Source organism: Fusarium mangiferae (genome assembly GCF_900044065.1).
Source record: "Fusarium mangiferae strain MRC7560 genome assembly, contig: FMAN_scaffold012, whole genome shotgun sequence".
NCBI classification, from domain to species: Eukaryota; Fungi; Ascomycota; class Sordariomycetes; order Hypocreales; family Nectriaceae; genus Fusarium; species Fusarium mangiferae.
This window is the reverse complement of record NW_024573932.1, coordinates 1049059-1064915: the sequence shown is the minus strand read 5'-3', so window position 1 is coordinate 1064915 and position 15857 is coordinate 1049059. Positions and strand designations below refer to the sequence as shown.

Genomic DNA, 15857 nt, shown 5'->3' with positions numbered 1-15857 from the left:
GTGTGGACTGAGATCTGGTCACGATGTGACAGGAAATCTCTCAAGCTGATGAGCAACAATCGGCCTTGCTTGCGATATGGAGCCGCAAGGAATACGACCTTCAGACCACGCGATAAGTCTCCCCTAATAGTTCTCACCTCGCATTGTCGGGTCTGGCTGGTCATCGCCCGTCTGAAGTAATGCTAGGTGCCTCACGTGAGAACCACTCATCACACGGAAGAATGAGGACAAGCAGAGTGTCCCCCAGCTACGAGAGTAGCTAACTTCGAATATGGGTGGTTTTCTATATCTGCCGTCGGGTCGAGACCGCTGTTGAACCTCCAGGGCAGTGAGTGGATGTCGGGCTTGAATTGCGACAACCAAGAGTACGCAGTCAGCTGCTGTGGTCAGGGTAACTGACGCCAGTCAGTTTTCGAAACGTCTCATGTATTCATAAACGACTGGTTGTTGGACAAAGGGATAATGTCGCCGAGGCTCAATATCCAAGAAATAGTCACTCATATTGCATGAAAGGTTGTTTCTGAGAGACCCTTCTCGCTTATGGTGATGATTGAGATGTCTGCTGGTATTTCTAGTGGGTGAGACCTACAAACGGCAATGGTCCAAGCCATTGACATAATCGTAGTCGTATATCGAACTTCAACGACGGTCAGCGTCAATAATTAAGAATTTGGTGCTCTTAGTACGGAGCAGTCACTGATCTCTTGGCTTGTGTACCACCAACGGCCTCACTGCCGAGGTTAATACAGGATCTCTGTACCCAACCTGGCACTGAATTGTCTTTCAGATACGATTTACAGTGATATATCCCAATGAATTGTGCCCCGTGCTACCCTTGACTCACACATTAGCCTAAGCTTTCATCTCGCGTACACATGTGAACAACGCGTGAGACACTGTTTAGCCTTGCTGCATCACTCCTCTCGTCGGTAGCGAATCATACGGACTGTCCATTCAGAGTCCTTGTTAGTCAAGTGCTCCTCCAGTGTCGTCTGCCGCACGATATCGTGCCCAGTTGAAGGATTGGCCGTGGTCGAATACCCGAGAGTGTACAAGCTCAAGAGAGAACCAAAACAGACGTCTAGTTCTAACCAATCAGCGTTCTGGAGAATCTAACGGATATCTTGATGTGTATCAGTGGCTTGATGGCGATCTATTGTGCTGCGTTTGTGTGAGAAACTACCAGTTACTCATCACACAATGGCGGCGTCAATCATCAATGATTTGGTCGAAACACTGTAGATTGGGAATACATTGAGCTAGTGCACGGTAAATATCGATAGTGAATCTACGTATGCTGGCAGAGAAGACACGAATGGGTCTTCGTGCTCGGTCATAAATACCGGCGCGAGGGTAGGTTGGACATGGGACATCTTACTACCTATACACTCATTCTTACACATATATATACATAAATTCAACAACATGGACCCTAACAAGCCTCAAACTTTACCTTACACTACCCGTTTACAGCGTATATACCGTGCCTTTGGCTTCACCAAGGGGTACAACTTTGTTCTTTGGTTCCTCTTTGGCGGAGCCTTTCTCGCTTTTACACTATCTCGTTTTATATATCTCGACTTTGACGGGCGACTATGTCCTAGCGAGCCACCAACCAACAGGCCGTACGGCTCAAGAGGAGCTGTTCCCGGAGAATGTTACTATTACCGACGTGGTGTCGGCAAGGCTGGTATAATCATGCATCTAGCTGGCATTCTCCCGGCAGCTGTCCTGGTAGTCTTTCAGTTTCTGCCAGTCATTCGACATAGAGCACTTATCGTTCATCGAATAAATGGCTATATTGTTCTCCTACTGTCGACAGTCGGAATGATTGGAGTCTTTATGATCGCCAGACATACTTTTGGCGGCACGTTGGAAATGCAGACCGTCACTGGTGCTGCGAGCATATTGCTTGTTACATGCATGTTGTTGGCTTATATCAACATCAAGAAGCTCCAACTTGAGCAACATCGAGCCTGGATGATCCGAGGGTGGATTATTGTGAGTCCCCATACAGAACTTCAATAACTGGCTTGCTGACAGGTTCAAGGCCGCTCATGTTGTCACCATGAGGCTCACCGGGATTATAATGGCCCAGATCACCAGCCGAATGGATCCTTACTATACTACCACGCCATGTGCAGTCTTGGACTCAATGTTCTATCACAACAAACCTGCCGTGGAAGCACTATACCCCGACTGCATTGGATTCTACACGGGTGAAACCCCAGACCAGCGCGTCATCATCAAGGGAACATCGGGTGGACGCCCCGATGAGATTGCAGCCAGTCTCAATAGTGCTTTTGGGGCGAGTGCCTGGCTTGCTCTGCTCATTCACGTAATCGCTGCGGAGTTGTATCTTCGACTTACGTCTGCTGAGAGCGAGAGATTACGGAAGGTGTCTTACAGGTGGCAGCAAAATGCCGGCATGAAGGATCCGGGGAATGCTGGGTTGACGGCGCAGAGACTTGGGGATGCGGAGCCGTGGGTATGTCCTGATGATGATCAGACGCTCTATGGTGATGGAGAGAGTTTTAGGTGAATGAACGATAATTCATGGAAAGGGAGAGGACATGATCTTATCACATACAGCTTCACAATAGTTAATACGAAGCATGAGATGCTAATAATAAAATGATCGAGGGAAGCACCAGGTCAAATTATATCGAGTTATTGCACAACGGTTTATGATTCATAGATCAAATACCAGACCACCAGTATGTCTCATCGACCTTGAACGAGCCCTTGAGCGCCTTGTTGGTCACAGCACTGCTATCACTAATGATAACCTCGTACTCACCAGCCTCAACACACCATTTATCCTTCTCCTCGTCAAAGTATGCAGCGGCATATTTCTCCAACTCAGTAATACTCACTGTCTTGGACTCGCCAGCATCCAGCTCAACCTTTGCGAAACCCTTGAGTTCCTTGACGGGACGGTTCACCTTGGCGGCTTGCACTGGGCGCACGTAAAGCTGCGCAACTTCTGCACCACGCACGGAGCCTGTGTTTTTGATGGTAACACTTGTGGTAAGCTTTCCATCCTTGGAGGAGATATTGAGGTCTGAAAAGGTAAAAGTGGTGTATGAGATACCGTGGCCGAAGGGGAAGTTGACTTCACGGTTGGCAAACTCGTAGTATCGGTATCCCATATACACATCCTCGCCGTAAAGTGTTCGCCCGGCTTCAGTTCGGAAATTAAGGAATGCTGGCACATCGGCTAAGCGCTTGGGGAAGCTCAGTGATAGCTTGCCAGATGGGTTTGCATCACCAAAGAGAATATCCGCGATGCAGTTACCCGTCTCGTTACCACCATACCATGCCTGGATCACAGCAGGGACTTCATCAAGCCAGGGCATCTCCTCTGGCGTACCAGTCTGCATAACAACAGCCGTCTGTGGGTTTGCGGCTGCGATAGCGGAAATGAGCTCATCCAGAGCTCCGGGAAGCTTCATGCTCTCACGGTCGGAGCCCTCCGTCTCCCAGTCCGAGTTGAGACCAGCACAAATAATGACCTGATCATGCTCCTTAGCGAGAGCGACAGATCGCTCGATTTCCTGCTTCGCATCGATGACCTTCGATGCGCCGACGCGAAGCGATCCGTGGCCGACGACGGGGTTGTCCAGCTTGAGGGTGAAGCTTGGGGCCGAGGCAAACTCAATTCTGATCTTGTACTTCTCGCCTTTCTTTAGGTCCTTGCGGCCGAGCTCCTCCCGTGTCGCTGTGCCGAAGAATGCGTCGCCGGCGATTTGCTTGGTCGAGTTGTCGACAACAAGCTCGTCGTTGACGTAGAGGTTGGCAGTTCCGCATACGATGACGCCAAACTCGTACGTGGAATCTTCCTCGACTTCTAGAATGCCTTCTAGGTTTGCGAACCAGAGGTCTTCGAGCTCAGAGTTGTAGTAGTCAACGAGGTGCATTTCCGACTTGGCGAGCCACAGCTCGTCGACGGGCTTGCGGGATGAGTCGCTGGGTGGCTTGTTGTACACCTTCCAGCTCATACCAGCCTTACCGTCTTCACCCTTGGTCTGGCTTCCCAGTAGAGGACTCAGCTTATGGGTATATGCGCCGATAGTGTAAGCAGGCTGGCTACCGAGCTTTTCAGCGATACCATCGTAAGGTGTCACAGCGTAGTAGGCGGCTAGAGAGGCAGAGCCACCACCATGGTAAGTCGCAACCTTGGCGTTAGGTCCAATGACCAAGGTCTTCTTGTCCTTCGCCAATGGAAGCAGGCTCTTCTCATTTTTGAGGAGGACGATGCTCTCGTTTCCTATCTTGCGGAGAAGAGCGGCTGTCCCAGGTGTATCAAGTGTCTTCTCGGGGCCGTTTTCCTTGACACCAGAGGCAGCGCACTTCTTGACAAACTTGAGGACCTCTCGGGCGCGGTCATCAATAACATGCCCCCAAACCTTCTCACAAGCAGCTGCAAAGTTGAGGACATCGCCTCGCCAGCGAGTAGGGCCAGGCATCTCTAGATCAAGGCCAGCTTTGATGGCGTCCGTAACGCTGTACGTACCGTACCAATCACTCATGATCAGCCCCTCCCAACCCCATTCTTCGCGTAGCATGTCGTTCAGTAGCTTCTTGTTCTCGCTGCAGGCAGTTCCGTTGACACCGTTGTAAGATGTCATAAACGCACCCGGCTGTGAGTCTCGTACAACCAGCTGGAAGGGGAGAGCGTAGATCTCACGGAGTGCACGCTCAGTGATAATAGCTTGAACGCTCATGCGCTTGTGTTCTTGATCGTTGCATACGAAATGTTTGATTGTTGATTGCACACCTGTGCTCTGAATTCCACGGACAAGCGCAGCGGCACCCAGACCGGCGAGAAAGGGGTCTTCGCCTATAGACTCAAAACCACGTCCTCCAAGAGGTGAACGCTGCATGTTGATGGTAGGGCCGAGGATTACATGAGCACTCTTTCCAATGGCCTCTTCGCCCATTTTCCTTCCTGCTTCCTCGAGCAGTTCCTGGTTGAATGTTGCACCGAGACCAGTGCCGCAGGGAAAACATGCTGCTGGGATTCCGTTGAAGAACCTGGTGCCTCTCACACCGTTGGGGCCATCTGATAGACGCAGAGAGGGGACTCCATGCTCTGGGAGTGACTTTGTGTGCCAGAAGTCAATCCCTATGGAATTGTTAGTTGCTGTTGTTTCCCTCATGTGATGCTACTAACCTGCCAGAAGAGAGACCTTCTCAGCGAGAGACAGCTTTTTCAGGACCTCTTCGACGTTGATATCAGCCATTTTTGTCACTTCCAAAGACCCCGATTCACTATAAGACCAAGAATATTGAGAAAGTAGATCAATTGACAGGAATCAGCTCCTCTAGTCGACAGATAAATACTCGCGCCCTGAACAAGCTGGGAACCTGCCTGGGTAAATAACAACCCCGCAGCAACTCGGGTGTCTATTCTGCCTGATACATATGCATCCGTCGGGCGAGAAAGAAGCTCGTTCTCCTCTATCATTTGCCAATCGAACAGACCAATTCATTCTCATGATGCCAGATGAGCATCTAGCTGGTGGTGAAGCCCCACGGATGATGAGCTTCTGAGTTCTACCCGTGGTTTAGCCGAGATTTCCTCCAATCATAGAGCGTATCGACAGGAACTCATTCCAGGTTATCGCTTCGTCGGGACGAAATTCCGTCTCGTAAACCTCGGGCGAAAACAACACGAAGCGGGGGACTTAACCGTACTGCGTCTTCAATATCATGAGATACGCGATGCCAGAGTTGAACCGATGAATGGAGGGAATCGAATGAACTGATCATGTGAAGAGTCACGTGGGGCTGGCTTTGGAAGGTTCGTGGAAAGTGGGGAACCACTTGGGGGTGAGCTTGTCTTCACCTCGGTAGGGGCAATTCTCATCTCGATCAATACCCGAGATTTCCACCTCTCAAACTCGGATTAACAAAGGGACCTTGATGAATCCGGCACCGAAGATCGTGCCTTTTCCGATGGATCCTTCAAGATCCGACTACTTTACGGTACTTTTCCACGCTTACCACCAACACATTAAACGGGCCGAGATTTAGCAGCAAGCAAAGAGATACAGGCCAAGACCCGATCACTAATCGTAGCGGTCCGTTACGATCCGGCAAATGGACCAACATGTTTGCTTTGTCTCGCTCCCAAGTCCATGGTATCGTCGCCGCCCCAAGGCCCAGGCACGAACGGAGGGGCGGTGGTTCCGCTGAGCCTAATCGTAGCAGGTCCACAGAGCTCTCAACAAAAGAACCACAGTAGTTGAGAGCTTTGGGAATAGCTAGAGCTTCTCCGTCCCGAAGAATATCCGAAAGAGACGGCGCCGATTGCACCCGGCCCGAACTTTTCGGACTCGGGCCGGAAGATACCCGGTTACGGGGGGTTCACGCGGCGAGACCGTCGACTGCGCTATGTATGACGAGAAAATGGCGGCAGATGAGACGAAGAAACTTCTTCGGCCATCATATCATACACGGCAATCGAATTCTCATCCCCCATCTCGATGGCTTCTCGATTATCTTGACCAACTATCACGTATTTTGCAGATCGAATTGTCATCATGATCCGTATGAAATGCCAAGACTTATGCTTCACTGCATCTACGTGTATCCAACACCATTGCTACGCTGTGCAACCCGGATCAGACCAGCCGTGGCAGAGTTTTGGTTTCCTGTTTCCTGGGACTAGGCTGAGTCCAGATCACCCCGCGGCATTCACTAACGTGGAACTAAAACCTTGGTTTGCTTTCAACTTGCAGGATGGATACCCTGGATCAAACCAAGTACCGGTCTCAATCTCACGATTTCTCGGCTTTCGCTCCGACCGTGACGCATCATGGCTTCAGGGACAATGACACTGACGACTGACACGACAAACCTTCTCGCAAAACCACCAATGGACGGATGCCATGCCTGCCGCGACAGAGTTAAATTACTACCGCCATTTGCGCTACAAGCGGCATTTGTTGCGCTTGTGGCTGCCTTGCTGTTACCCAGGGTACCAATGGTATCAAGACTTCGTTTGACTCTTGTCATGAATATAAAGTTTGAAGCAAACAGATGACTCTGTAGAGTATCACGGGTGTGCATAAACAGCAACACTCTATCACGAATTGCTCACTCGATTTGATCTCGCGTCGTGCTAGGGTTGCTGTTCGCTGGGGTTCGTTGTCGAAGATCAAACTCGGCCGGGCCTCGAGGATCTGGTCTAAAGTGACATGCATAGCTGGAAAAGTGAGGCCTAGGGGTCTGCGACGAAATGACGGCAACGGTCTCTAGGCTGATGTTGCAGTTGATGACTAGGGGTGTTCTGCCACCAATGGGCTGCCTTGATACACGCTTTTGGCGCTGTCCCACGAGGGTGGCATGCGGACCGCCTTGTGGGATCGAAAGTATGTTTGCATGCATCCGTGACCCCAACGTCTTGCACGTTTCTTGGCCTGAGTGCCGGCGTCTAGTGATAAGACTAGTTATCAATAAGTGAAAGGGTCTGAAATTAGGAAAGCGAGCAGGACAAGATGAGAACGAGTTCGAGCTGGATGGTTAAAGCGGGTCGTGGAATGAAGTTATGGAGCTTGGATATCGGCATCTCTCCTCCCCGAAACAACCCTTGCTCAAATCGTCGACGGCTCCCGTTGATTTGACATCGGTCGTTGAGACCCACGATAAAGCCCCACAAGGCCATCGAATAGCTCTTGAGTCCGGTGTTCCTCGCGACCGAGTCCGTCCCACGCCAAGAGTCTTTGGTCGAAGCCATAGACCGTGAATGGACATGATAGATCATTATCCCGCTAACAATGATTGGCGACAGGAGCTTCATGTTCGAGGGTTGCAGGACTACTGAAAAACCTCAAATGGCGGGTTGCAGTCGGAGCGCGCTTCCCGGTATTCGGACACTTTTGCTCGGTATCTCCAGGTCCAATCACCGAGAGAAGTGCCCTGAACGGGGAGACTGGGAATGAAACGGGCAGCACCACCAACCCGTCTTTGATCAAGGCTGAGCTACAAGCTCATCCTGGTAGAGCACAAGCTCCTTCCTGTCTCTGTAAGCCTCACAGAAGCCAGGTTTCAGCCACAGCTGAATGAGTAAAGCATAATGAGGATAGGCTCAGTCGCGCGGGTTACGACCAGTTGGGTTTCTTACCGCGTTGACGATGATCTTCACAGACATGCATTCTTGTTGGTCATGGATACGGTACACACTTGAGTCCTTCAGACCGCTTCCAGAATTGATACAACAGTCCACCAAGTCACACATGTGTGAAAGCTCGTGTTTCCTGTCCAATCCCGGCTTACCAGAATGAAGCCCTCCAACTCATGGGTTTCATATGCTGGCATGCTTATCATTGCAACACTTCCAAGGAAGCTTGCATATCCTACAGGCAATAGCGCATCCTAGAAGAATACAATCATCTCACGGAAAAAGAAAATCTCATCCTTACGGCCGAAGAAAATTGCAAAAGGACTATGGCACATGTCTTGGCGGTTCATCCCTTTGAAAAGATCACTGCCAAGACTAATTCTCAAGGAGGTTGCGAGGTGAGACAGTCTCCCAGCGCAAATTCATACCGTTGGGGACCAGCCCCGAATGAACCCTGTACCCGTTTCGAAGAACGTCATCAGCCACATAGTTCTATCCTCACCGTCACGGTGTGTGAGAATATGATTGTGGACGCCTCATCCGAGGCGCTTACTGGAAACAGAATAATATGAAAGTCAAAATGGTGTACGGAAACAAGATGAGGGCAAATGGAAGCTTCTGTACGTTCCGTCCAACCTTGCCGCGCACGCGTATCACCACGTCCACATGGCTTGCCGCTGTGCAAGCAACAACCGTCAAACTCTGTCGGTCTAGCTCGCGAAATGCCCCGTATCTTTTGGCAGATGAGATGGAGGCGGAGGATTTTTTGACACACGAGTATCGAGTACTTGAGATACTTTGTCCTTGACCCCCTTTTTTACATTCGAGCGACCCCATTGCATCGCATGGTTGGCGCCTCGCCACGTGCCTGGTAGCAGTGAGGGCGTGCATCAAAGATTTCAGATGCTGCAAGAACAAACTCTATTGTCTTCTGCACTTGGTTCGAGAAGAACCTTGCTGTTAGCTACACTCAGCCACAGCAAGTACATATTTCATGATGAGGGTTTGATAAAACATCGAAGTTTTTACGTATGAGATATTAACAGAGAATGTAACACCTCCTCGGGCCTCTTGAGCGAAAGCGGTGGATTCTCCTTTCATTGAGTAATAAGTACTCCTTACGGCAGTCGGTCTCTTTTCCTGCAGCCATCATGTCTGTGCAACGCAGGGGGCATTCTTCAGACTCTGCTTGTGTCTCCTGTCACCTCAGTCCCTTGAGGCCCCATCCATGCTTGCCTCGTGGTTTTTAGGTACAGAGATGGAGCTAACTGATCTGGTCTCTTAGTTCTTCTCAGGAAGGGAGATGGGAAGTTGGGAGATCCACCTGCGTCCAACCTCATCTCTACTCGCAAATCGTGCCGCTACTCAACTAATCCCTGGCTTTAGGCCTAATTGAAGATCATGGGCTCTATGGATATCCGGCTCATACGTCTTGGCGCAACTATTTACACGGTTGTTTCTTTTTCTAACTGCACATCACTTCACGGTCTAGCAATTTTAAGCAGCCGCGCATGAGTTAGATGCCGAGACGTTATTTGCTGATGGATTGAATGCGATATTCTAGGGCCCCTACTAGCGTCATGATCTCCCAAATCCCTGTCAACAAATCCATGCAAGCCACGTCCCCTCAGTGTGAACGGGGGTCCATGGCGAACGACCCAGGGGTCGTTGCAAGGCCTGTAATTTGCAGCCAGGATTATCCCAACGGCTCGAGGCGGATCGCCATATTCAATTCTACACCACGATATTAGTCAAATGACTTTTTTATGATGTGCTGGCAACAGCAGGGCCGTATCTTTGCATATGACCGTGTACAAAGGGCAGTACATATAAGAATGACGATCAAGCAGCGGTATAGGGCCCTTTCCTGTCCTCGCATTTGCCAGTTCTCAAGGGGAGAATGTCATCATTGCAGAAGACAACCACAGATAATGCAACTCTATGCTTGATCGGGGAACCGTAACAACCCCTGGCGCGGCAAACCCAATCTTGAGCCTTCAACTCAGGCTCCCCCCTAGCAACGAACGAGCCAACAGATTGATATGAGGGTATAATTACGGTGATTAATCTCGACAGACTGTGGCATCTCTCAAGTCAGCCCCAAGAGAATTTGGCTGATGTTAGTCCGTTTCGAGCCATGTGTGTCTGTGTGGTCGCATGGCCGACACGACAGAAACGGTAACAGGACGGAAATCGACGCTGACGAGGACACCACTAGAGAAGAGATGGAGACAACAGGCTGACGCCTTTATTCGGCAGGACTTCTTTCCATCTTCTTTTGACGTAGCATGTCTCACTGTTGGTTACTCCTGCATGAGAGCCCCCATCCTGCAGTTCCAAGGCCCCCCCTGGGAGCGTCGATGATTCCTCGATCACAGCCAGCAGCACCACACTTCAACCTCTGACTTCCATGGAATAGAAGCTGCAGCAACCTTCTAGCGCAAACTCTATGACCCTACAGAACCCCTTGATTCTGCAACTCTAGGGTCCTCGATAAATTCAGCCTGTCATATACCGTTATTTGTCTAACAGTTCTCCACACCTCGGACCGCTTCGCCCTCTTCAGTTAGACGTATTTTCTCCAACTCAACGCAACCATCTTCATCTTTCAGTCATGAAGAAACGGCTTTGCAGCAGATGAAGTTGGAAGCAAGACAGTACGTACAGGACTTTGAAGCGCTTTGGGGGACTGTAGCCTCTTCACCCTCCCTCCCGAATTGCTCTGCATCCACACAACACGTGCCGATGCCATTCTCGCCTGCAGATTGGCCTTGCATTGGCTTCGATCACTCTTCTGAGCAGTCTTCCAGGCCCCTTCTAGGTTTTCTAGCCCTGGAGCTGATTTGCTCCCATATTGCGGTGTACAGGACAGGACAGGACAGTGCAGTACATACAATACAGCACAGCACAGCACAGCACAGCACAGCACAACGCATTGTACATTGTGCATCCCACACATCTGGGCGTCTTCACCGCAAACTGGGCGTCAGACGTCAGATGCAGGTCATTGTTGTACATACAGGATCTCGCGGCCTTAACGACATCGGGGTCTGAATTGCGATGGAAAATTGAAACAAAACAATTAAATGCCCGCGCTTTGCGTGAAGAATGGCTCAGACTCAAACAGGCCAAGCCACCTACGCAACGAAGCCCTGAGTTGCTGCTGTCAGTGTCTCACGGAACTGTTGCTTCGTTGCACCGCTAGGTTGGGAAATGCCTGTGCGTCTCTTCTGCTGGCGAAGTGCATACTCGGAAGGGCAAAGTCGCAATTTTACGTACAGTACAGTATGATAAAAATATAGTTCAGAAGAGGAGGATAGGCAATAGCCAACTGAAAGTTGGGGGATGTTTAGTGGCCGATCTTCAGTGTCACCAGTTTCACTTCCAACGTCAGTGCAGGCCTTACCTTGAGGCTTCAGGTGAAAGTCAGATGCAGATGCGGAGGGAACTTTTTAGTGTCACCCATGCCCATTGTTTCCCGCGGGAACAACCTGGTCGGGTCGGTATCTTTTGGGTTTGTCCATTACTGCAAGGTACTTTTCTTTACTTTGAGCCAAGCAATTGCGTGACGAGGCCTCTGTTTCGCCCTCTCCGACCAGCCGTCGTCGTCTTCTTCCGATGGTCGGCGGAATTGAGGCTCGAGCCGCAATGTTGTACAATCGCTTCTTTGCCTTTGCGTGTTGCTAATCGAGAAAAACGTCCGACCCGACGGGATCACGGAAACAAATAGAGTTTCCGCGAAACATAACGTTCGAGGCTGTTTTACGCCCTTATTTCACGGAATCTAGACGGAACTTCCGCGAAGAATGTCCATTACGTAGCTCCGGAGGGCTGAGACTCTCTCTCTCTCGCTGTGTGTGTGTGTGCGCGACTGCCTCTCAGCCTCTGTCTGCCTGTTAGCCTGTCTCAGTGTCTCTCTCTCATTGAGTGTGTCGGTGTCGGTGTCGCACCGATAGATAATATGGAAATCACCGTTTTGGGCATACAAGACCGTGACGCCACCCCGGCTCTTGAGAAGAGAGACAAGAGAAGCGGCAGGGCAGGGCACAGCACAGCACAGCACAGGGCAGGACGGAACATTTGCTGTACCTCGGAGCTCAGTTCGTTCAAGCCTAACCTGAGACTAAACTTTGTGCTTGCTCCCTCGGGATCGCAAAAGTCCATGTTTAGAATACGCATGTGGCCGTATGAGATTGTGTCAAGCTGTCATTGCGAGACAAGGGCCATATGGTATGGATGGGCCACGTGCGTGTCCATGCAGTTTCGCCACGATCTTTTACAAGATTGGAAAAACTTGTACTTGAGAACGTGGGAGGCAAAAGCAAGTATCTCAAGTCACTCTACTTGGTATTGTTGCGGCTCAATGTTGCGAATTTTCCCTGCTCGAGATCTCCCGCAACCGCAAGGGGCTCGAGCAGTGACATGTGCGATGCAACGCAACTGAGAAATGATATAGTTGTAGCCAAGGTGGACAACTGACGTCTTTGGGCAGGACAAAAGTAAGCTACGCGGTGAGCATTTCTTACTGAGCATTGGGTATCAGGTATATCTGCTCCAAAACTCCAAGGTGCGATACCAACTAACAGCACAGCAGCATGCATGCCTGTCGTCGCTGGAACAGCTTTTACCCCTTGGTGCATAGGGGGATAATCAACTAGACCATTAGCAGTATAAGCGCTGGACCGATACATATCAGATATCCTCTCCCTGGTCTATGGGTTTAACCATACACTGTAAGTGGGGGACCCTCAGACTGCCCAATGCTCGACACTCCCCCTCCCTCTTTGGGACTCTGAGCCATGTGCGTGACGGGAACATGGCGGTGGAGATGCATTTTCGATGTAACTCTCCTACGTATGTAGAAGACGCTTACCAGTAAAGAAAAGAAAAGGGTAATTTTAAAAACAACAACAACAACACTACATACATACATACATACATACATACATACACACACACACACAGCACAGCACAGTCCAGCAACATACACACCCTGGTAGATATGGGAATATGCCATCAATTACAGGTCGAAATTGGACAAGGGTCCATGCAGGGTTTTGGAATGTCATCGACCATGTAAGTGTATGGGGTAAAATGAAACCAGAGGATTTTCATCATCGGACCCGCCTGATAGTCGAAAGATAGATGCTCATAGTAGAAGTTGCAATCACGATCCATGAAACGAAGAATTGAGGCCAGAGTGTGAAGATTCCAACGTGTGTATCTTGATTCGTAAAAAATGTGCCTAGTAAGAACATGGGTAATACCATCTTACACCCAGGAATGTATGTCAAAAAAAACACCTCTAAAAACAAGAACCCCATATCGCCAATAGTGAATTTCCTTAGATTTGTCCCAATGCTTGTTTGTGTGTGTGTGTGTGTGTGTGTTCCAAATTGCACGCCTCCGTCCCGTTCCTTTCATGTTCAAGTATACATGTCTAATAACAGTATTGGTTTTCCCATAATGTAATGTTAACAGTACAGTAAGAAGTATAGTATGGCCGTTAGAGATGTTGTGGGGTACTTTGATTCCTCCTCTAAAAGTTTCCTGTCATGTCATGTCATGATTTGTTTTTTTGTGTTTTTTTTTTGTGATAAGATGATGACGATGTAGTAGTAGTAGTTGATAGATAGATAGGTATGTAGGTATGTATGTGGATGTGTGGGTTGGGGCATGATCGACGTGGGTTGGAGTAGGATAGAGACTTGCCGCGGCGGATGATCCCAGCACACAGTAAGTTTTTGGATCGACGTTCTGTGGTGCCGTGTTAACCCACGATGTCATGACATGCCTTGCAGCATGTGATCCATGATACAGGAGTCGAATCATGTGAAGTAAAGGTGAGGTAAGGTGAAGAGTCATGTCAGAGTCAAAGGTGTGGTCGATCCCCATCAGACAGACTTTCTACTCCAGAGCCACTAGCCCGCAAAGCTCAGGGTATCTTTGGGCAAAGGTCCCAGCCAGACGCCAATTGGAACCGTTCATGGCATGGGCCATGAGGGCATCCGTGAGCCCAACGTGGCCCGTCTGCGGATCTGTGACTAGGCCGTCTAGTGGCTGATAAGGCCAATTGACAAGGCGCAGCGCGTCGAAGTAGACCCTTTGAAACTCGTCTGTAGCGTAGAGATTCTGCCGCTCGATGGCGGCCTCGCGCAGACTGCCCCAGAGGAGCAGATCGAGCCATTGAGGGTGCGGAGTTGTCAGTTGGCGCTCTCGCGGCACGTAGTCTTCGCATAGTCGCGCGCGTCTCTCTGGAGTAGGCTGTGCAAGCCAACAGATCATGGTTTGCAGAGGCGCAAAGATGGCGATGCGCTCAGTCAGTCGTGCCATTCCTGCTGTGTCGATGAGGCTGCGGATGAGGTCGGTGATGGGATGAGGTGAGCAGGCGATCTGACCGTGGCTATCATGGCCGCGAAACAGTGAGCGCACGTCTATTTGAGGAGGACCCAGAGTGTGAGCTAGAGACTCTGTGGTGATCATGCGGCGGCAGTCCTGGAGGAAGCCGACTAAGAGCTCATCGAAGCGACAGGCCGGCGGAGTGGTGAGAACGGGCCCAGATCCCGGCCAGGATGAGCCCGGTTGAGTTTGGCCCTTCAATGGACCGAGGACTGAGCCTGGGGGTAGTAGACGGGATACATGTTCCAGGCGGGCTGCTGCTGTTGAGCCACGTAAGTATGGGACACGGGATGAAGCGAGGGGTTGCTGAGGCGGAATCCGGCGTCTAGACACTGAGTGTGATTAGTCTCCTGTCTTGAGAGCGAGAGTGAGATTGCTGGGTGCTGCTGGATGACCGTACCGTGAGAGTCAACATCTTCATACTCCATCTTGATCACGTCCTTGTGAGCGTGGCCCACGCTGATGCTGGAGGAGCTTGTGTTGTTTGAGGGCATCAGCGAGGTAGGCACGCTTGTGGGAATGTAGCCGGCGCTGTAGTCGTCGGCAGATGAGGAAGGGCTTGAGACGTTGGAGGGGACGGGGCAGGGGACTGTGCTGGCCCATGACTCGCAGTTGTTAGGGAGGGGGACATATTGCTGTCCATAGTCGGGGATGGGGCTGTAGTCGCCAGAAGGGAAGGGGGAGCCGCGAGGACTGGGGATGGCACCGCTGCCTGTGCTGAGGTTATCATCGTATACTGAGGGGCTGGTCAGAATGCTGTTGTGCGGTGACGAGGACGTCGGGATGGAGACTGAGAGAGCCGTACCAGGTGCAGAGTAAGGCGAAGAGGTCATTGAGACGCCCATGTTCTCCTTGAGTCGCATAAGCTCCTCCTCGAGCGCCTGGTTCCGTCGCAGAAGCTCCTGGACTGTCTGATCACGGCTTTGCTTGCTCTTGAGGTCCTCCAGCTCGCGCTCCAGGCGGTCAATGTGCTCCTTGGTTCGCGCCCGGATAGCTCTTTGAGCCTCTCGGTCGTTGGCTCTCTTGCGCGCGAGTTGTGAAGGTGTGAGGGTAGAGACGCTTCGTGTGCCTGTTGTTGCGTGTCAGTTAGTGTTGATCATGGGTATGTGTATGAATCGAATTGACTTTGCTGCCTGGGCGCGATTATGCAAGCGTATGTGTGTTTTTTGCTTTTTCTGTCCCGCGTGGCTGGTTAGGTTTTTGTTTACTTACCCTTTCGCTTAGAGCTCTTTGCGGGCTCGGCTGATGATGAGCGGACCATGTTGTCGGTGTTGTTGTTTTGTGAGGGGTAGGTGATTGTGTGAGAGTCGGGTGAAGAAGAGTAAGGCAT

At 50.6% G+C, this 15857-nt stretch overlaps 3 protein-coding genes across 3 annotated transcripts; 1 reads left to right on the top strand and 2 right to left on the bottom strand.

The window, feature by feature from the left end:
• Nucleotides 1–1425: 1425 nt before the first annotated feature.
• Nucleotides 1426–2542, top strand: FMAN_16195 (uncharacterized protein; the record flags this gene model as incomplete). The annotated part of the gene is made up of 2 exons (XM_041821535.1): nt 1426–2001; nt 2051–2542. 2 exons carry the CDS (start codon nt 1426–1428, stop codon nt 2540–2542), a joined length of 1068 nt encoding a protein of 355 aa, XP_041687305.1.
• A 157-nt stretch (nt 2543–2699) lies between these two features.
• Nucleotides 2700–5246, bottom strand: FMAN_08101 (uncharacterized protein; the record flags this gene model as incomplete). Its single annotated transcript, XM_041821533.1, has 2 exons — nt 2700–5128; nt 5177–5246. 2 exons carry the CDS (start codon nt 5244–5246, stop codon nt 2700–2702), a joined length of 2499 nt encoding a protein of 832 aa, XP_041687304.1.
• Nucleotides 5247–14035: 8789 nt separating this feature from the next.
• FMAN_08100 (uncharacterized protein) lies at nt 14036–15857 on the bottom strand (the record flags this gene model as incomplete). The annotated part of the gene is made up of 4 exons (XM_041821532.1): nt 14036–14859; nt 14928–15263; nt 15333–15596; nt 15740–15857. 4 exons carry the CDS (start codon nt 15855–15857, stop codon nt 14036–14038), a joined length of 1542 nt encoding a protein of 513 aa, XP_041687303.1.